The 22,274-nt window shown below is 46.8% G+C and overlaps 1 protein-coding gene across 3 annotated transcripts in view; it reads left to right on the top strand.

The window, feature by feature from the left end:
- Positions 1-22,274, top strand: part of SYNE2 (spectrin repeat containing nuclear envelope protein 2) — a 280,784-nt gene that overhangs the window by 251,701 nt on the left and 6,809 nt on the right. For all 3 annotated transcript variants that reach the window (XM_090034211.1, XM_090034213.1, XM_090034212.1), the window contains 11 exons: positions 4,532-4,694; positions 8,450-8,637; positions 8,790-8,940; positions 10,753-10,935; positions 14,016-14,153; positions 15,733-15,927; positions 16,772-17,054; positions 17,400-17,468; positions 18,283-18,422; positions 20,192-20,321; positions 21,640-21,851. In XM_090034211.1, coding sequence (XP_089890337.1) covers positions 4,532-4,694; positions 8,450-8,637; positions 8,790-8,940; positions 10,753-10,935; positions 14,016-14,153; positions 15,733-15,927; positions 16,772-17,054; positions 17,400-17,468; positions 18,283-18,422; positions 20,192-20,321; positions 21,640-21,851 — 1,852 coding nt within the window. The remainder of the gene's footprint in view (positions 1-4,531; positions 4,695-8,449; positions 8,638-8,789; positions 8,941-10,752; positions 10,936-14,015; positions 14,154-15,732; positions 15,928-16,771; positions 17,055-17,399; positions 17,469-18,282; positions 18,423-20,191; positions 20,322-21,639; positions 21,852-22,274) is intronic.

The raw sequence follows: 22,274 nt of genomic DNA, 5'->3' as shown, positions 1-22,274 counted from the left end.
ATCCCTTCAGCCCACTCATCTCCTACCCTTGGTCTTCCAGTTCTCTCTTCCTTCCAGTAGAGAAGCCTTCTCGCACTCCTCTTATCCAGCTGGTGTAGTAGGGTGACCATTGGTCCTATTTTTAAACACTTTGTCCCCTGAATGAGGACCAGACTGCAAAAAGTCTTGTTTTTCAGTTCATTGGTGGAATGAAATGCATGTCAGTCATTTGTCCTTGCAATTCTGCTGGCTGTGCCTAGGAGTAGGGCTCCGAGCCAGCCAGGGAGGGAAGTGGAGGGACCAGCCTCTGGGATCCTCTGCACCAGTGCAAGAAGCCCTGTGCCATGTGCACGGGCACAGCAAGAATCAAGGTGCTGTTGCATGCCTGATCTCCCTGACCCTGGGCTGGGCATGTGCAGGTGGGCCCAGCCCCAGGTGCAGGTGACCTGCCAGGGCCGAGCAGCCTGCCTGCAGATACACCCCCTGCACTGCCTCAGCACCAGGTCATGGCTTTGAGAGCAGACAGGTGAAACATTGCATTTGTATCTGCTGAAACACCAGTGGGACTGGGAAGAAGCTCTTGTCCCCATCTTCATACCCACAGAGCATCCTGGTGAGTCCCCGGTATGTGGGGATGCTTTGGGCAGAGGAGCCTTTGGGCTCCTGGATGCCTGGGCCAGCTCAATAAGCCATTATTTCTCCTCCAGGACAGGCAAACCTGAAAGGCCCTCACTGGGTAGCTGGCTGCACTGCCACAGGCAGAGTGTGGCCTGGGCAGACTCCCAGGTGCTCAGTGTCTGTGCTGAATGCTGATGCAGGGAGGTGAGGTCCCTGTGCAGCGCGTGCCCCTAGCTCCAAAGTGTGCAGCTGAGCTGGAGTGAGACCCGATCCCAGCATGGAGAGCGGGTGTTCACCGCTCAGGCCTGCAGTGCCACGTTCTCTCGAGGCTGGACTGTCTGCAGAGAACGGCAGGGTTGTGCGGTACATGAAACCATGATTCGGGGGGAGCGAGGTGAGGCTCCCTGCTGGCTGAACTGCAGAGCTCAAACTTGCTGCTGATCCTAGCACTTGCTCCCTCATTTCACAGGGCACCACGTGTTCATCTACATGGGGTTCATGGGTCAAATAGCAATATCTTTCTGGCCTGTTTGTGGCGTCCCCCCTCTCTAGCTGATTGACCAAGGGGCCTAATAGCACCACCCCTCACTGCTGAAGGGGCCGGTGGTCTCACCGCTCACCAAAGGGATGTTCTGCATGCTGGGGATGCAGCAGTGGCCACCCTATGGTGTAGTGAGCCACCTGCCTCAGAGCCAGGAGGACCCACTTAACATAACCCCTGCAGGATCATAATCTGCAGATGTGTGGGTGGGGAGAGACGGGCAAGACTGCTTGCCTGTTACCGCTTTGTACTGAACAACTTGGTGGCAGTCTGAACGTCACTCCTGTGGTGTTAGGATGTATGGGCTGATTCCTGCCCCTGCCTCTGAGCCTGTTGCAGCCGAAACCATTGCGAGTTGCACACTGACGTCAGAAATGGCCGTCCCTGTGCAGGGTTGAGCTGGGAGCGTTGCCCCACAAAGACCTGGTTATGAATCCACCCTAAAAGCAGGAATGGGGATTCAAAGGGCTTGCTACAGCATTACTTGTCCCAAGGTAGATTTGACTAACCTTGTATTTGCTCTCTTCAAAAGCCAGTGTTAAGTAGTATCCATTCATATCACCTCTTATCACTGGATGGATTATATTATGCTGTCTGTGTTCATTTTTACAATTCTGGGACATAGCTTGATCAAAAGTTATAGCCATATCAGAGGACGATAGCCATCTACATGTCAGAAGAACTGAAATGCATACCTAATGACCAAAGGGAAAGTGAAACTAATAAGCATGGCTGGCCACTTGTTTTAATAGGACAAGAACAAAATTCCCAAACCCAGAATAGCAGAAATGGCTATTCTTAGGCTGGACACCCAAAATATTGCAGATGTCATCTGCCAGTAATGAGAAAATATCAGTCCCCTAAGGACCAATTCTTAGACTCATTAGCAAATAGAACAGCCCTGGTGTGGGAGGGTAGGGGATGTGGCTTGAACATATCTAGGCGTTATCTGATAGGCACAGGCTGTCTCTGGATTATGCGAGGCCTTGGGGTGAATCCAGGTCCCCAGCTATCAGTGGGCTGGCAGAGTCAGCAAGAAAGCTAGTGCCTGAAAATTTCTGAGGGGACTCTGTGAAGGACGGTGCTGTAGTCAGAAGAGAGGGTGAGAAACAGGCTGTTCTGTACCCTGCCTTCAAACCATATGGTCAGCTTTTCATGTACCGTTCTTTGGGTTTGGCCCAGTAGTAGTTCACTTTGCACAGATGGGACTACCTGCATACGTGCTGGGCAGTGGAGAAGGCAGCCCAGAGACTAGGGCCCAGATGCTATGAAGCTTATTTATGAATAAACTCAGCTATATACTGAACCACGGAGAAACTCAAGTGGGATAGCCAAATGCCCGCCTGAACTCTGGACAGATGCTCTTCTTAGTTTGCCTCTTAGCCATCCTGCTCAAAGTGGAGTGGAGGACTTGGCTTTTACCTCCTCCCAGCTCTGGCTTTCTACCCCTAACCTGGTTCTTGCACTTTCTAGAAAGCTGGGACAGCTCTACACAGTCCTTCTGGCATGGCCCTTGAAGATGGGGAGCAGGCTATGGGTATACCATGCCCAGCAAAAACTAGGAAGAACTTGACCCTTGATTCTTCTTCCGTCTAAACCCTCAGTAAAACTAGTGGGACAGAGCAGGGACTGCAAAATCCGATTGTCATTCCTTAGGTGTTTACCTTAAGTCACAGGTACCCAAATACCACTAGCAGTGTTGTCAGGTGTCCAGCAGCCAAGGGCCAGCCCATCTTTACTCAGGAATACATGTGGTTTGTTTGGCACCTTTGACGTACTAAAGCAGCTTGTTGTATTTCTTGAGCAGCAAGTTCATCATAAACCCCATGGTATCATGTTCTAGATTGGAGCCATCCCAAGTGCAGTGTGATCGTACCACTGAGAGGTGCCCTGTGCCTTAGAGTCCCTCTTTCCTAAAGCACCCTCCAAAAGTTTGACACCTAAGCAAGGAAAGGGATTAGGCATATTACTGAAGACAGCCTGAAGTTTTTTGTTCCCCGCTTCCCCCCCCGATGATGAGGGGGATTGTTGCTAGGGAGAGATGGGGTGGGAAAGATGGAGAAATCAGTTTCATAGGTTCTAGGGTCGGAAGGGGCCTGAGCAGATCATCTAGTCCGACCCCCTGCCATGGCAGGAAAGAGTACTGGGGTCAAATGACCCCGGCAAGATGTTCATCTAACCTCCTCTTAAAGACCCCCAGGGTAGGAGCCTGCACCACTTCTCTTGGAAGCTGGTTCTAGACCCTAGCCGCCCTGACCGTGAAGTCACGCCTCCTGGTATCTAGTCTGAATCTACCCTCTGCCAGCTTGTGACGGTTATTCCTGGTCACTCCTGGCGGTGCTCGGGGGAACAGGGACTCCCCCAGTGCCTGCTGATCCCCCCTGACTAGTTTGTAACAGGCCACCAGGTCCCCCCTCAGCCTTCTCTTGTGGAGGCTGAACAGGTTCAGGTCCCGTAGCCTCTCCTCGTAGGGCCTGCCCTGCTGCCCCCAGTCATGCGAGTGGCCTCCTCTGGACCCTCTCCATGTTGTCCACAACCCTCTTGAGCCGGTGAGCTTTTCCTCCTTTCTCTTGCAATTAAGAACAAGTTCCCTGCACACAGTCTCTCCTCAGCCCACCAGTCAGATCTCTCCAGCTTTGCATGTTGCAGCCTGTCCTGGGTGGGATTAGAAGTCCCCAAGTGCTGGGCTTTGCATGGCGCTGCATTGGGCAGGAATGCTATTTGGACATCTCAAACCAGTATTCCTCCTGGGCCTGCACACAACTACGCACCCGAGTCTTTCAGTCAGCATGTTCTGGAGGGCTGGATTCTGCTGTCATTGAAGTCTCTAGTACCTTACTGTGCAAGTAGCGCTTAGCTTGAGCAGGGTAGTTCATGGAAAAAAGATGCTAGTCAGCAGAAATAAAAAGTAGCAAAAAAAATAAATTTAAAAAAAAACAAAAAAACAAAAAAAACAAAAACCCCACACACACACAACACAGCCCTGGGAGAGAGAAGCAGAATGAAGGAGGGACTGGCCTCCGCAGCTTGTCCACACCTCCCATGACTTGGTTCACATCCATGGCCAAAACATTTGCTAGTCAGCTAAAAATATTTGGAGTGGAATGAAGGCAGGTTTTGGTACAAATAGATCCTCAGGGAGTTGACTGAAGAGCTCCTTTTGCAGTTCATTGAGGTTACCAAAGCCACCCCCTGCACCCTGTGGTGCAGGGACCTGCGGAGATAATTTGGGTAGGTTCCAGATAAAACACGGCTGTACCGTGCAGAAGGCAGTTCAGTTTGGACAAAAATAACGCATAAATCATCCTTTCTGCATCACTGAGAGCCTTTCCTGGCAATACTCTGATTGCTTAAAGGTTTGTAATGACTTGTTTTTCTTCCCAATTCCATCAGGGTGAAGAAGCTGAAAGAGACCTTTGCTTTTATACAGCAGCTTGACAAAAACATGAGCAACCTTCGCACCTGGCTGGCTCGCATTGAGTCGGAGCTCTCCAAACCCGTTGTTTATGACATCTGCGATGATCAGGAGATCCAGAAGAGGCTGGCTGAGCAGCAGGTGGGAAATCAGAGCAGCAGAAGTAAATGGGCTAAAGTGGTGCTGATTATGACGGGCCCTGTACTTAACATCACCTATTTCCCGTCTTTAGCAGCCCTTCCCATTGTTCATGTTTGAAATCACTGTTTCCTTTCAAAGCATGTGTTCAGCACTTGGAAGAGGCTTAACCATGCACAGTGAGCTGTGCTCATGATTTAAATATTCTAGGAGCTTGATTTTTTTTTTTTTTTTAAAAAGTCCACAAACCTGTGGATAATTCTTTGCTTGGGTAAAAACAACAGTTCTCCATCTATATGAGGATCTCTGCTCTTCTTTGCTGAACGAAGAACAGCAGTTTTCAATATGTGGTGCATAGACCCCTGGACTATGTCTAAGGGGTCCACAAGAGATCAATCAAGAGTATGTGAATACCCACACTTCCATTTGAAGTTTCCAAAGGGGCCTGTAAATGAAAAAAGGTTGAAAGCCACTGGCCCAGAGGTTCCTGCTTAGAGGGTACTGTTCAGTGTCAATATAATCATCTGCATTACAGGCTATTGTAGGATCCTAGGATCCATATTTGGGATCAGGAAGGAATTTCACCCCATGGTCAGAATGGTAGACGGGGGGGGGGGGGGGGGGAAATAGGAGATCGTCTTCCTCTGTAGTGAGGCATGGTCCTCTTCCTTGCAATTTTGGAGGACATTTTAATAAACCTTGCAGCAGCAGAAGGCTGACAGCCCTCATCCCCCTGCTTTACCCATGGCAAATTAAGGTGCTCTTGGTGTCTTTAGGCAATATGCCTTGTAGTTGTGCAATAGGGTTGTTTGTATTTGGATAGGGATGGTCCTGCCTCAATCAGGGAGCTGGACTAGATGGCTGCCAGAGGTCTGCAATTCTGCCTGTAACAGGTGTGGCGCCTGCAGGCTGCCATGGTGCGCCCAAGTGGTCCCCTTGGTCCTGCTCCAAGGGCCTTTCTTGCCCTGCTTCCTCTCCTGCCACATCTTAGTTTGATAGGTAATGAGGGGAGGCTGCCCTCAGAGGCTGGTGAACCTAAGCGTTCGCACCTTCTTTCTCTGTTCACTCCCCCTGTGCCCTATGAGCCTTGAGGGCTAAATTTGTGTCTGCCTCCCACCCCTGCAGCCATGCCCATGGCTCACAGGTGTTCTTCTCTCCAGTCTTCATGTAGAGGCCTCAGCCTTCTTGGCTTTAGCCCCCATTTTCCCTGCCTATCAGCCTCCAGCCCTCTCTGTAACTCTGGTCTCCGGGCCCCTTGGTCCTGTCTTGTATTTTATGCCAGCCTCCTGGGAACCCATGCAGGGTTGCTCACAATCTATCATACCCCCTCCCTGGTACCTGTGACCCAGAGAGAGGCTGCTGTCAGCTCTACCCAGCCCCCCTGGCCCAGGGAGAGGCTCTTCCCAGTTCACCTGGCATCCCTGACCCAAGGCAAGGCTTTACATGGGGTGCCCCTGTAATCTCCACTTCCTCTCTTATACCCAATTCCCCTCCTATACCCACACCCATTCCACCCATCTAAAATTTAAATTACATCATAAATGCAAGACACTGTTTCCCAACCAAAAGCCTACCCAGCTCTGGGTTGTTGCCTCACTCCAGCCATCAGCAATCCTTAGTTCCCTCTGGGCAGCTCCAGGGAACAGCTTAGATGCCATCTAGCCCACCTGCTGCAGGCTTCTCCCTTAGCAGCTCCTCTCCCAGGGCCAGACTGCCTGCTCTGGCTTGGGCCCCAAGTTTATATGCCTACAAACCATGTCCCCTTTTTTGCACAGGTTTTCCCTGTTAATCAGGGGCTGGCCTGCCCTCCTGCAGCTGTGGCCCCACACAGCCAGCTGAGCCTACTCTTAAATTGGCAGGAGCATCCTGGCTCCCTGCTACAGTCCCCTCTTCTCCCCTTCCCTTACACCCAAGTAACAGGGTCTGGATCCCCTGTTAAACTACCCAAACAGGAAGATTGCCAACATCTGTATTATAGGCAATTATAGGAGCAAGAGCTGGATGTCGACAGCTTTGCTTGTGCTGAGTAGTGCGGTACTCTGGGCTGGACTGTGACTTGAACTGTACCGCCCTCAGTGGTCTGAGAGGTGGTAAGGGGTCCTCTGCTTTATATCTCCACTGGGATCTTGGATTCAAGCAGGGCTACTTGTTTACTTCTCCCCTCCCTGGAGGAGGTATTTGGGGAATGGGCAGGGCCCTTCTTCCTGAACCCATGCAGAAGAACTGAATCAGTGAGAGACAAGAGGGTAATAATCAGTAACAGCTGTTATAGATCAACAGCTGATTACTGCCCCTCATTGGCAAGAGGGAGCTGGGGGTGGTAGAATTGGGTCTCTCAGTGGAGACTCAGCACAAAATCTCTTGGTGCTGCTGGTAGGTCACACCATAGCCTCAAGGAGCAGTGCTGTCCCTTGGATTTCAGCCATTCCTCCTGTGGATTAAGGGACTTTTCGACATGAGTGACAGTGTCAGCTTCCAGTTGTATTTACCATTCCTGTCTATGTGGTTGCTAAACAACCTAGACCGAGTTTGGAATTGTAGCGAGATGCAGACATCCCCCCAGCATTAGTTGGATTAGTTAGCATTAGTATTAGAATTTTAGCAAGATGCATAAATAACTTGGGTATTAGTGAGCATTAGTTAGATGACCTCAGCGTGAAACGTCTGTGATGCTTTTTATTAGTAGCAACAGCTTGTAATTAACTCATTCATTAAGTCCCAGGAGGGTTGCCCTTCAACTCTTTATAGTTTTGCTCCAATCATAGGCATGCTTACTGCAATACAACATCAGGGACAAAATCAGTGCAGCTTTTCTTGCTCCCCCGAGTGTTAGTGAGATTTGACACTTAATGGGACTTCTAATTCTCTTGGGTTGGTAGAATGCCCCTTTCTTCTGTGTCTGTTTGTGTTGTAGCAATCATCCAGGAAAGTCACTGAATCCCCTTTAGTGAAACTGGGAATAGACTGTAAGAATGTAATTGTGGCAAGAGTTCATTAAATGGTAATTGTCAAATGGGTGGGTTTGCAAGGAGTGGCCTTTAAAATTAAAAGCACTTCAAAGAATGTTTTCTCATCCTCCTCTTCCAGATCTCTGTGCACTCTGCATGCATTTGATTGATCTCAGTAGGGATTACGCATACACATAGGTGAATGCCAGGGAATACAGTGGAGGTGCAAGCCCTAGGAAAGAAATGTGTAGTGTGGTTTGGGCAGGAGTTCTGTGCCATCGCATTCAAAGTCACCTCTTACAGTAGATGTTCTCAGACGAGCGATTGTCAGAATTGCAGAATGGATTCTCTGGGACCTGCTGTTCTCCCACGGTTTGTGATATCAGCAGAGTCTCTTGAATTATGCTGTTGCACTCACTGGAATCCCAGAGTTAAACTTTGTAGTCTCTGTTGTGACTTACTGTTGAATAAACCAGTATGTAATGGCAAGAACCAGTACATTTAAGTTAAAAAATGTGTGCCTGTGTGAAGTTTTTGAGTATGTATAAAAATAGCCCAGAGCATTAATTGAAAGATGGGCCTTTAACAGACAAGTCAAAAGAGGGAAAAAGCTACATTCACCTGACAGGACTCTGACCTCTTCTCTCAATTTATTGTCCACACAACCTATTCTGTAGTGCCCTTGCTGTGGCTAAAATTGCTTTTATTGACGTGGGAATTGCTCCTCCCAGTGCACTAGAGCATATCACAAGCAAATATCTACATCTGTAACCAGCATTTGTGTGTTGAAACTGGTTTTCACAATTGCAGGATCTGCAGCGAGACATTGAGCAGCACACTGCAGGGGTAGAATCTGTGTTTAATATCTGTGACGTCCTGCTGCATGATTCAGACGCGTGTGCTAATGAGACCGAGTGTGACTCCATACAGCAGACCACTAGGAGCTTGGACAGACGGTGGAGAAACATTTGTGCTATGTCTATGGAAAGGAGAATGAAGTAAGCCCCCTTCTGACATTTCTAGGACACATAGAAGGCAGTGCAGCGTTGCAAGAAATGTTGTTGCCTTCTACATGCACCAAATTTTGATGCAAGACCATGAGACCCGACTGGTAAACATGTGATAAAGCAGAATGTTTTGTGTTTCTCAGAATCGAAGACACCTGGCGCCTCTGGCAGAAGTTCCTGGATGACTATTCTCGCTTTGAAGACTGGTTAAAATCGGCCGAAAGGACAGCCGCCTGCCCCAACTCTTCCGAGGTTCTATACACGAGTGCCAAGGAAGAGCTGAAGAAGTTTGAGGTGAATGACTTGACTTGCCTTTCAGTTCTTTGGCCTAAATCCTGTTTTATCTTTATACACTTCAGTGACACTTAGGGAGCTGCATAAGAGCCATTTATGGTATTTATTTTCAACAGTATGGATTCTGTTGATACTTGTGTAGCCACATTCACCTTTTGCTTCCCATCTGCGCATGCTCTGAAGGCTGCGCTCTATCCATGCAAGCTCTGGAGTGAAGTAGAATTGCCTGGGTGTGCATGTAATGCCATGTAAGTCCCAAACTTTGAGTCGGAGAAAAGCTGTGACTAGCAGCTGTGCAAGGATGGAGGTAGAAGGAGTTTCTCCCATATCTTGCATATTGAATACACAGTTCAAAGAAGGCATGAGGTGGCAGGAGCTTGGGCCAGACCCAGGCATTCTCCCTTCCAGACCAGTGTCCATCTCTGAGCCACGCTGCTCCTGGACCCACATATGTTCCCCTCTTGGCTCACTGGGTACCTATACACGTGATAGACCTCTGCTCCGACGCATGCTAATTAGCACACGTCAGAACAGACTTGATTGAGTCTGCTGGAGTGTGCTAATTAGTGCACTCCAGCAGCCTCTGCATCACGTGCGTTCAGTGTCCCTGCATTTTAAAATGATAACAGAGGTGCTTTTAACTAAACCACGTCGAACAAACTTTAGTTAAAGCATCCCAACAGCCACTGTGAAGTGCGGGACACTGAATACATGTGATACTGTGGGTGCTTTTGATTACAGTGCCTCTCAGAGCTGCTTTAATTAAAGCGCCCCTCCCCGCCCCCCCCCCACCCTGCAGCACATGTATAGACACCCTTGGTAAGCCAGCTTCAAGAGGAGGTTGGAGAATGCTCTGAGCAATTCCCGGCCATGGCTTGAGAGTTAGTGCACTTCCCTGGGAAGTGGGAGACGTAGGTCCCAGCCCCCTCTGGGTTGAAGTCTTAGAACTTATACCTCCCTGCTCCCCGGGTGGTTGTCCTGACTGTTAAGTTATAGGGCTGCCTGCCTTCTGCGCAGTTTTACTTCCAGAGGGTGCATAGACCTTAGTCATCCTGTTTTGCCCCAAGTGAAAATAGAATCCAAATTCTATATAAATGCCCAAAATTGCACTTTGGTAGGTGCCAATTAGATAAATATGTAAAGCTGAAATGAGATTTGGCCCATTCTGATCAGCAAATCTCATCCTGTCTTACCTACATGAATAATAGTGGATGTGTAAAGCACTTTTTGGAAAACTGTTTGCAAATATTAATGAATGTGCACTGTCCCTCTGAGTGAAGGGAATGGTTTTGCACAGTTACAGATGGGGAAATGGATAAATACAGAGCACTGAATGGATAACTTAACGTATTCAGCCTAAGACAGCATGTTAATGACTGAGCTAAGAAGAGAACCCAGAATTCCTGACTCGGGTAGTTATTTGCTGTTGCTAACTGACATGTCCTCCTATTAGTTCCTGGGGCTAGCATGTAACGCTTTCAAACTTTTTTTTTAAGCAGGTAATAGCCCTGAAGAGCTTCTTTAATAATATGTTAATAAAAGCTGTGTTATAATGGCTCAGAAATGGTCAGAGTAAATTCTACAAGCAGGACGAATTGGAGCATGTTATTCCCCTCCCACAACTTCAGAGGGAACAGCAAATATGTGTCTGAGGACAGATTTTAACAAGTACAAGTAACCCCTGACCTTTGTTTTGATTTCATTTTGAGGTCCTGACATTTTTTTTCTCCCCTTCCCCCCAGCGATGGGGAGTATTTTATCGATCCCTTTTCTTGTCTGCAAAAGAGTAATGTTCTTCTGTTTGCGGTACAGGCCTTCCAGAGACAAATCCATGAGCGACTCACTCAGCTGGAGCTGATCAATAAACAGTATCGGCGGCTGGCAAGGGAGAATCGCACCGATTCGGCCAGCAAGCTGAAACAAATGGTCCATGAAGGCAACCAGCGCTGGGACAACCTCCAGAAGCGGGTTGCTGCCATTCTCAGGAGACTCAAGGTAGTTACAGTGAGATGGGGTCTAGGTGGAAACAATGCTACCGAAATGCCAGACAGGTGTTAGACCACCATCTATTTGATTGTGTAAGTTTGTGCTCCATCTGTATTAGCAGTTTAGGTGGACTGTGGATTGGCATTTATAAAATGCAGAATGAAAGCCATGGTAAGCTAGGGCTAATGTTGGATGCAACAGAGGATGGTAGGGTGGGTGGGGATGGAGGCAAGGACATCTAATTTTCTGGTTGGATCTTTGCTAGCTGCTAGGATAGCAGCTATTCTACCCTACCAGGGTGGCAGCAGTCCCCAGAGAGCTATATACCAGCTAAGGACAACTGTGCTCCAGCTGTGCTCCTTCCCAGCTTTGATGCTCCATCTACACAACAGGCTGGATGAGGTTTGGCACAGGAACAAACTGGTTCTTGGTCACTAACTAGAGCTGAATATGGAGAAGAGACTAGAGTCACACCCAGAAAGCATGTCAGTCCAGTAAAAGCAGCAAAGTGTACAGTGTGCGAGGGCAGCTCCTAGAGAAGCTGCTTTGCATGTGGCAGTAGACATGTCCTTGGCAAATGGATTGGCATTAACCAGCCTGGCTGACAGGAAAAGACCAGGGAAGGACCCTGCAAGGCCTGTTCTGCACCCACTGCTGTCTACTACTGCTTCTGTTCTGCTCTTCTTAATGCCAGCACCCTTCTGTGGCCATGGTCCTGGCAAATGATATGCTCTGCCTTCTTTCAGGCTGGATTTTATAGACTTTTTGTGGTTGTCATCATTAGCTTGACTCAAGTGGATATTCTGATTAGATAAAGATTTTCTTAGCTAATACAGATAGCCAATTACCCACCAGGCATATGGGCTGATACCAATCTGATAACCAGTTTATAGGAATGCAGCTTGGTAGTGGGGAGAACAGTGCCCTGCAGATAAATCTGGAGGGGAAGGGACATGGGAGGTGCTGATTGAGGCCTCTATGGCGAGGGAGGAAGTGGGGCTGAGGTTGGGGCAGGGCAATGAATGGGTCCCTGGGGCCAGGGCGGGAGCCACAGGCCGCTCAGCCAGACGATCAGCGTCTCAGCACTTAAAAATAGTGGTAGGGGGGCTTGAACTAAAGCTCATTAGATTAGCTTTAGTTCAAGTGCTGCCACCACCATTTTTAAGCACTGGGATGCTTTTAACTGGAGCAGAGGGAGGCAGAGGCTGGCTGCCCACTGTGAGCTCAGGGCTCTTCACCCTGCTACCTTTACCCCGGGAGTCACGCCCTGGCTGTGCCACATCCCCTGCCCATCTGGTAGCAATGATGTCAGCGAGCTGTACCTCCTGCTGCTGAATGGGTAGGGGACATGGCATGGTCAATGTGTGGCTCCCAAGGCAAAGGCAACAAGGTGAAGAGCCCTGAGCCTGCAGCAGGCAGCCCACCTCCACCCTCACCCCACTTGGCTCCTCTCTGGTTAAAAGCACCCTGGCACTTAAAAATGGCAGCAACAGTGCTTGAACTAAAGCTCATTCAGTGAGCTTTAGTTCAAGTGCCCCCACTGCCATTTTTAAGCCCTGGGATGCTGATCCCCTGGACGAGTCACCTGTGGCTCCCTGCCCCAGCCCCACTCCCTTCCTCATCGTGGGGGCCTTGATCTGTCCTCACCATGGCCCTTCCCCTTCACAGGCTTACCAGCAGGGTGCTGCTTTCCACGCCTCCCGGCTGCATTCCTGGTTGCGTGTATGTGTGTGGCTGTGTGCCTGTATACAGCATGTGGGGGCCCCAGCCGGAAGGCATATTACATTTATTGGTACATTATGGGGTACATCAGCCAAAAAAAGCCAATAATGCTAATTTGGCTGATCTGATACGGCACTGATGTATTGGTGCATGTCTAATTCTGATGCTAAAAGGGATCCACACCAAGCATGGACTTCCTATAGGTCTGCAATATGACAAGCAGGACTGTGCTCCACCTGGAGCACAAGTGAAATCCTCTTTTACATGTCTCCAATGTTAATCACTCCATCCTCTGGCCTAGAATCCCCCCAACCAAGTGCATTAGGAATAATTTCAATACTGAAAATAGACTCTTAGTTGGGATGGTTTAGTCAGGGATGTTTCTGCCTTGAGTGAGAGAAGGGGTTGATCTAGAAGATGTCTTGAGGTCTCTTCCAGACCTATTTTTTTTCTGTGATTTGTGCTGCTTTATACACTCTTTTTTCAATGAATGTCTTGTCTGGAGCTGTGATGGGAAAAGCTCCTCTATCTTAATCAGCCCTGGACAAAAACAGGCAGGAAATAGAACATTGTTGACTGCAATGCCACGTGGCGTATTAGTTACTTAAGTGGATTTCCACATTCCAGACAGTCTATCATTCTGCTAATTTTGATGATCTAATTTTAATTAGAGATGAGGTTTGTTTTCTTTACCTAATCTTTCTGGTAAAGTTAGAGCAGCAAAATCAAAAGCCAGGTGTGAACACAGGTTTGGTTTTGGTACATCTGTGTAGAAAAAGGGTGATTTCTACCCCCTTTTGTCCTTCCCCCCCCCCTTCCCCTCCCCCCAACAAAGATAGTTAAACACTGTAGTCTTCCCAGTGTGTATGCAGTGATAATGTATAAAGGTGTCTTATGCCAGCATAACTTGTTCTCATGTGCAAGAAGGAATCTTGGTAGTAGAGACTCTGTATACTTGTACCATGGGGCATTTATACAGATGCTCCAGGGATGAAGGGTGTCCTTTAATAAAAGCATTGCATTCAACGAGCTTTAGTTAAAGCACCCCTGCTGCCATTTTTCAGCACAGGGACGCTGATGCATGTGCCGCTGGAGTCAGCTGGAGCGCGGCAATTGCCACGCTGAAGCAGACTCAATTAATCAAGTCTGCTCTGAGCCTTGCTGCGCTAGTATAGGTGCCCATTGTGCCCATGCTGATGGGAAAGGGGTGTACCAGTTATAGTAATTATTGTATGTAGTCTGGCAACAGGTGTGTATTTAATGTGAACAGCAATTTTAAAAGAAAACCCCAGTTTTAAACTAATCTTGTGATCATCACTACTCAGTAGCTAAAATACTACTGCCTAACTGCCCTTTTTATTATTCAGCACTTCACCAATCAGAGAGATGAGTTTGAGGGAACGAGGGAAAGCATTCTTGTGTGGCTCACAGAAATGGACCTTCAGCTGACGAATGTCGAGCACTTCTCTGAGAGTAACTTAGATGACAAAATGCGGCAGTTAAATGTACGTATCGTTTCAAACTTTTCTGATATAGCAGTTATGATTATGTCAGTCCTTAGTCTCAAGAAAACACCTGTCAGTACCTCTGGTTCAATTTCTCTACAGCTTCACATTTGTGCCTTGCTGTACGTTTGTTATGAGACGCCGGTAAACTTCAAACTACCTGGTTCAACATAAAAAGCATTATTTCTACAAAACATAAATTCAGCATTTATTTATACTCTTTGATCCTTAATCTTATCTGTTTACTCCTAACAATTTCTAAAATCAGTTCCAATTCTGTCTGTCTTAAAAGACAGTTTCAAAATGGGGAAATAGAAACACCGATCACTAATCAGCTAGATGATTATGAACGTTCAAGAGCTCTTTGTAATTTGGAATGCATTGATCAGAATGAGGGTAAAACGTTTCTTCATTACTAGCCCCAACTATGAGTTTTGAATGTAGCATATTGAGGTGGATACTTATTGAAATAGTCGGGCACTTGTGAATTAGCTCTCTGTGAAATTCATTGAGGAGTGTATTACAATTCTTTGCTACCTGACGGAGTCAGTTCAGCAATACTCTTTTCTCCGTTTTCCCCTTGTTGCTTGGTTGTGTATGTTCAGCTTAATCCTTTGCAAAGCACAAGAGGTGACTTTCTAGAAGGGGGACAACTGATAGCATTCTTACAGGACGCTAGTTCAAATCAAGGTGAACCAAAACTCTGCTCCATATTCTAGCTCGGGGTGGCCAACCTGTGGCATGCGTGCCTCAAGTGGCATGGCAGCCTCTGTGTGTGGCACACAGCAGATCAGGGAGCAGGCAGGCAGCACAATAGCAGATATGGCTGGGAGCAAAATGCAGAGCAGGAAATCAGGCAGGGGAAGGGGATCAGAGCGGCACCCGAGGGTAGTGCAGGTCTAATTCATGACACGTCTGCCAGAAAGGTTGGACCCACTGTTCGTGGCAGAAGTGGAATAAATTTAGGCTGCAGTGGATAGATGTACATGAAACCCAGGCTGCTTCCTTTCATTTTAAAGGTGCTCCATCCAAACTAATGTTGAGGTACAACAGCTAGGTAGTGTGGGGAAGTTTGCTTTGCCATTTCCTATACTGTTCTTATTGTACGGATGGATCAGTCTGCTAATTTCAGTCAGCAGTTATGTTCAACCCCACGAATTCTTCACTTTAAAACACAGAAGTAACTATCTTTCCTAATTCTGCTGCTATGGATTTTCCTACGCATGGGCTTTCTTGTACAGTTCTGTCTCAGGTGACTGTACTTCCCTGCTCTTTGAAATAGGACTGTGTACACCCAGTGGGAATTACACTGAAAGGCCTTCTAGTGTCCACTCCTTTGTTTTGTTTCATTCACCCCCATGAAGTTCAGAAAATAGGAATCACTTTGTAGTGTGAATAACTAAAAAATGTATCTTAATTAGAAACTGTATTCATAATAGCAAGCAGATAATGGGTAGGTAGGAAGATCTTTGCCAGATATTTTTGGATTGTTCTTTCTTTGTCTAGCTAGAACAGAAGGACTAGATTAAACCACAGGCTGAAATAACCCTTTCTCATGTATGTCATGTGCCAAAACTAGGGTTTCCGGCAGGAAATAACACTGAACACCAACAAGATTGATCAGCTAATCGTTTTTGGAGAGCAGTTGATTCAGAAGAGTGAGCCCTTGGATGCTATCCTGATTGAAGACGAGTTGGAAGAGCTGCACAGATACTGCCAGGAAGTTTTTGGGCGAGTCTCCCGGTTCCACAGAAGACTGACTTCCAGACACCCAGTATGGGCAGAATATCATTTCAGTGTTTTGACAGGGTTTTGGTATTAACCTTTAGTTGCTTATTATGAATCCTGTGGTGCAGCTTACTTAGCAGAGGGCCCAGGAACTTTTTGATTAAAAATACTAGCTTTGACACTCAGGCTTTATCTGAGAAAAGTCAAGTCACCTAACTGAACAAACCCATCTGTAAAAAGGGTTTACTAGCATTAAGGTGGTGGGATCATGGGAGTGCCAGTGTTGGCAGAAAGCTTGAAAACGTTTCTTGCGGGTTTTTACACCAGTTTCTTCATAGTTTCCAGAACACATTCAGAGCTTCCTTTTGCATAAACACAGTGGATTTATTTTTGTCCTTCCATCTGTCCTTTGGTTTCACATGGCAACCTTGAATAGTGAATAGCATGTGCTTTACTTGTCACTGGCAGCATCTAGCAGGTGTTCAGCATATTCTGGCTCAAAAAGAAAGGACATCTATTACAAAGCTAACTGGAGGAGCTGATTAATTGGGAGCGCCTGGGAGTAACCACTCACCATTGTCCACTTTGTGAGCACGTTATGGAGTGATTCTGGAATTGGCTATCCTTGCCAGCAGGCAGGAGGGTGGTGTTTTGATGGTTATGTGATAGCACCTAATCCTCTCCCCTCTATGTTGTAGAGTAAGTTCTTTGGGGATGCTCCCATTAACTGTAAAACCATGAATAGCATCAGCCTGTGTTAGTCTGTCCCCACCCTGCCTCCAAACCATCACCTGCAGTAATACTGTGCCCCTAACTCCATTACCCACTGAGCACCCTCAAACTGTGCTTCATTCATAGCAATATATGCACCTAGCTTTTTCTATTTTTAGGGATTAGAGGATGAAAAGGAGCTGTCTGAAAATGAGACTGATGCTGAAGACTCAAGAGATGTGCACAGCGATCCCTGGCATAAGAAGGCAATAAACGAGGTGACATCTTCACCGCAGTCCCTCTGCCATCTTGTGCCCCCTGCACCAGGCCATGAAAGGTCAGGCTGCGAGACCCCTGTCAGTGTGGACTCCATCCCACTTGAATGGGACCACACAGGCGATGTTGGGGGCTCTTCCTCTCATGAGGATGACGAAGAAGGACCATATTACAGTGCTTTGTCAGGTGAGTGCCAGGTATTTGTTTCCATGTAACCCATGGCAGTATCCCTGTGGTGGCATCTGTTGTGTCTTTGGGGTGTGTGTGTGTGTGTGTGTCTTTAATTTGTAGCGATACAAAACTTGTGTGGGTTGCATAACTCTCAACAATACCATCTGGACAAAAGGGATGTTGTTTTCTAATCCAACCATTAATTATGGAATGTTCCCCCTGAAAATGACTTGGTCTTTAAAAATGTCTGATGAAAATAACACAGCTTTTTTTCTCCCAGTATTTTCAGATGTTTCTCTTTAACCCTTGGAAAATATTGAACGTTTGTCCAGTGAGGAAAATAATATTATTCTCTTTCAGATGTAGAAATCACTGAAAATCCTGAGGCATATCTTAAAATGACCACAAAAGCTTTGAAAGCATCTTCGGGTAGGCACCTGCTAATGCATGTGTCTGAACATGGCAATCTCCCTATGGCGCACGCTATGCTCCTGAACCTCTTTCATATGTAATGTCTGATCTCCTGCCATTTGCGGACACCATGTGCCACTGTGTCACGGTGTTTCATTGCTGCAGCGCACTCATGCATACATGAGAGAGCAGTCAAGAATGTGCCATTAAGAATATTCCTGTCCAGCACAGAGATGGTTAATGGGCATTTTATTAGATGGGTCCAAAGTCTTTCAGCTTTCTTGGTGGTTTGGTCTGGGTATTCTTTTTGGTGTACAGGTGATTATAAATCACTTAATTACTGAAACAAATAGTTTATTTTTCCAAGTAAAAAGTGGCTTATCATTTTCACTGGGTATGTGAGAATCTTGAGCACGCGTAGGTTTAATGGAGAATGAGCATTCGCTATTCTCTTCAAATCACGACAAGTCTATTCTTGACTCACCTGCCCATGCATCGTAACATAATAATATCATGGAGATATGAACTTCCCCAAACCACAGCACAACCTTTTTTGATTTTGTTTTTGTTTTTGTGTTAAATTGTACTGTGTTCAGACATTTTCAGAAGAAAATAAGTTCCATAACTGCATGGCTCTCATTTCATTCCCTCCTGGAACATTGTTGGTGTTTTGCAAATGTGCATGCTTTGCAAGGAAAGCTACAGAACTTTTTATGCCATAACTTGACGCCGCGTTATTTGGACTAGTTTCTAATTTATTTCCAAAATAAAAACACCGTCTCGGACATGGGGGATCTTAGAGTCAGAGGATTTCTTTTTTCTTATGTTGCAGGAAAATCGGTTTCAGAAGGTCACACGTGGCATTCCCCTGATAGTCCAGCCTGCAGAAAACATCAGTACAGCCAGGCAGAGATGGTTAGAAATGTGCTGTCTGGCAACACGGAGACAAGTACTCCACATAAGGCAGACTATGTGAGTTCCAGATCTGTGGGCATTTGGTCTAACCTGAGCACAGTAACTGGAGAATTACTTCCATTTCCATTTACAGTCTTCCATTACAGTAATGGAAAATTGTCGGGGCAGCTGGAGGGAGGAAGAAGTAAAGGGGAAATTCAAAAAAAAAACCTCTTGATAATTCATGCATTTTGTTCCTGTTCCTGCCAAGCGGCTGATCTGAGGGATCCATTCCCAAACTGGGAAAAGGAAAAGGATCTACCTTAACACAGCCTGCTTCTCCTCCCATTCCTGGTCATTCAAACACTTGCCAAAGAGGGAAGTACCAGCAGCTCTGCCTGCAGGCAGTGGGGTAACCAGGGAAGAGTTTCGCCTCTGTGGTTGGACTCTAGCTGCGGTGGAACATGGGCACGCTCCCCCTTTCACACCACTCGCTGTCCCTTCCCTTCTGCCCACTGGCCTCGTAGAGGCACATTGTTTGTGTCTGGAGAGATACCTTTTTCCCAGCACACAGACCTTTACAGCCAGTCAAGAAATTCCTTGCGGAAGAGACTTGTTATTCCGCAAAAAGTTAAATCATATACTGGTGAGGAAGATTTTCTTCCCCCCAGTCTAATTTGAGTGCCTGTACACTTCAAGTGTGGAGGACACCTGATAGCTCACAGTCCTCTGCTCTCCAGCTGTCCCTCCGAGGGAGAGGGAAGGAGGGAGATCAGTGTCTCCTAGACAGCCCAGCCAGGGGGGAGCTGTCAGGGAGCCCTGTGGGGATCTTGCATAGAAAAATGACCTCCCCTCCTACCAGCTGATTGATGTGGGGGGAGAGGATTCCCTTGCAGGGGAGACCCTCTGGGTAAGTGGGAGGTGAGGCAGACTGCCTGGCAGCAAAGCTCTCCAAGTCTTGTCACTGCATCACAATGCCCCCCTCTCCCTAAGCCCCTACTATTACTGGTCAGCTCAGAAGAGTGCACAGACCAGGAGGTGTTTTTCCACAGCAGGAACCAGGAGGGTTCCCACCGTGGAAGAATATACCGCCCACCCCGATTGCCCAGATGGGGGAGTGTGCTCTCAGGGCCGGAGCCCTCCCCATCTGTCTGTGGCAGCTCCTACTTTTCAGCAGCTTCCAATTGACAGCCTACCCCCTTCCAAGGTAGGGCAGGCTATAAGTAATGAGCTCCCCAATGGCAGGGGTGGCCTAGGGAGCAGCCCGTTAATGTCCCCTGAATGAAGAGCTTGTCCACGAAGCTCTCCCACCATGGGGCTGGAACATACATATGCTCCTCCCAGGCTATTTCTCCAAAATCCATACCAGTAGAAATGAATGTTTGTATGTAGCTGCTGGCCCAGTAGAAATGGGCCTCAGCCATTGACAACACCTGTTGTCCTGGGAGTGAAATGAGTCTGGTGCCTAGTTGCCTTTCAGCAGGTGTTTCTTGCCATTGATCCACCGCTTGTTTCTTAAAGTAACTGTCACCAAGCCCCAGAACCTGATAAAGAGTGCGACAGAACTGCTGCTCCCAAACCAGCTACTTAGGACTTGTATTTAATAACTGACTCAACCAATTAAATGTCTTCACTGCATTTCTATCTGTAAGCCCCACTGCACATTTGCTGGATATGCATACAGTCTGGTGCAGATAAAATGCCATTGGTCTTCTGCGGCATTTTTGTGTTGCCCTCAAAACCACAACTTTCTGCACCTTAATTCCTCCCGTGCTAATGTGCCTGGAGCTCGGGGCTTGCTGGACTTTTGAGTGGGTGGGACTCATGCGCTTCTGAAATAATTCCAGGTTAAGCACCTGGTGTCTGCAAGCAGTGGCAGCATGGACAGTGTCAAAGAGGTGTCTACAACTCTGAATGACGAAGAGCCCCAAGATGACCCGGAGCTTGTGAGCATTGCAGCTGCAGAGAAGCAACCAGGTACAGTTAAAATCAGACCATGTAAAAAGATTATGAACAGCTGTTCAGACGAGGTTTATAAAGGGACTCACAGGGTTACCAAGCAGAGATGACACCGACAGTGCTTAGATTGAAGGCAAAGTTAACAGCCAGGAGCAAACTGCTGCTCTCATTGACGATGCCTTCTGCTGCGGATACACTGAGCTGCCTTCTCACTTGACATTAGCTGACCTACATTTGCTGTTTAAATCTCAGCCGTTACATTTTATGTGCCAGACTCAAGATTTTGCTCACTCAGAGTATACTTGACTGTCTCTCTGCTGGTAACAGGGAAGTTGTCCCCATTCGTATCAGTGAGGATTCTGACCACTTGAGAGACTTTTTTTAATCAGATTTCTAAGCCAAGAAATAGATTTCTTTGACTAAAACAAGATTGCTCTCACTTGTTCTTTCAACAACGTGGCAAGGAAATAAGAGCATATTACAGCTCCCATTTCCAAAAGCTCTGGGTCATCCAGGTCTGGGGAACATTATCTGTTCTTCATTGTACACCAAACTTCATTGTCCACAGCCAATTAAGTTGGCTCTCTTAACCTTACAAGACCTACTTTCCTGGCTTTGGGTGTTTCTGAGAGGTTAGGATGAGGTTTATAGTATAATTATAAACCTCCAATGAGAAATTGAAGTTGTATCAGCCACCAGAGAGTCTGAATGCCTTGCACTGCCCACAGTCACATCAGGTCACCAGGGGAATGGGAGAGGGCTAAGAAAGAAATGAGAAGTGGAGTTGGCAACTGTGTAGGCTGTGCTGTTGAGGGTTAGTACTAAAACAATGGCCCATTATGGTTCATGTGGCTTTCTGGTGTGGTAGGGACCCTCTCTCAAATAAGACATTAAACTAAAGTCCTGACTACTTCTGTTTACTCTACCTACCATGATAAATTACCAGGAAATACATAATTATGAATTGCAGTATCCTTGGCAGATTACAGTTGTTTTGCCTCCCTAAATTCTTTCTGTATTTTCAGTTGGATATTCCTCATTCACTGACACAAGGTCCTGTAGAGTTACCGTATTCTTTTTTACAACTGTCATGTTACCTGAACGAGATCTATAACAGCTTGAAGATCTTGGTTTTTCCAGAAAAAAAATCACATATCTTAAAAAATGTTTTTTATTACTGTTTTTTTCAAATTGGAACAGACCTTCTGGTCAAAAACTGATTGTGGAATGAATTCAGTGGAATCCTTGCATTTGCTAATATGTATGTAGCACCCTCTATTTTAAGCAAGAGGCGCATTTCTGGTGGTGTAAAGCATTTCTTGGTGCGTCGCTCTAGGTATGATTGAACGATGGGAACTCATTCAAGCCCAGGACCTAAGAAACAAACTAAGAGTGAAACACAATTTGCAGCAGTGGCAGCAGCTGCACTCTGATCTCAACGATGTCACCGCTTGGCTGGATAAAACTGAAGGAGAGCTGGAGCAGTTACAGAAAGCAAAGCCAGCAGCCAGCTTGCAGACAATGGAACAACGGGTGAAGAAACTGAAAGTATGTTGTGACACACAGGGAAGGGAGGGTTGAACATTAGCGTTGCTCCTCTGATCAGATCATTGGTTTTTCCCTATAATTGATGCATACAGCATTATTGATTTTTTTTTTTTTTTTTTTTTGTCTTTGGCTTTTGCCATCTAGATGCATTTGAGGAATAAACAGGCTTGTCTAAACAGGGTATTATCATGTGAATGCATGCAGGTTTAGCAAACCTGAGGAAGATGAGGAAAGGGTGGAAGAACTGGGATTACTTTAGTCTGGAGAAGAGAAAATGTAGTGAGAATTGGTGGATCTTCAATACAAAAAGATTTTCACAAAGAGGATAGCAGTCAACTGTTCTGTGTATCCACAGGAGACGGGACAAGTGTCAATAGATGAAATTGCAATGAGAGAGAGGTTGGATAGCATGAAGCACTTCTA

The sequence above is a fragment of the Crocodylus siamensis genome, chromosome 2, assembly GCF_052110815.1.
Source record: "Crocodylus siamensis isolate JL-2025a chromosome 2, ASM5211081v1, whole genome shotgun sequence".
NCBI lineage: Eukaryota > Metazoa > Chordata > Crocodylia > Crocodylidae > Crocodylus > Crocodylus siamensis.
The sequence above is the reverse complement of the archived record's forward strand: the minus strand, read 5'-3'. Positions and strand labels throughout refer to the sequence as shown.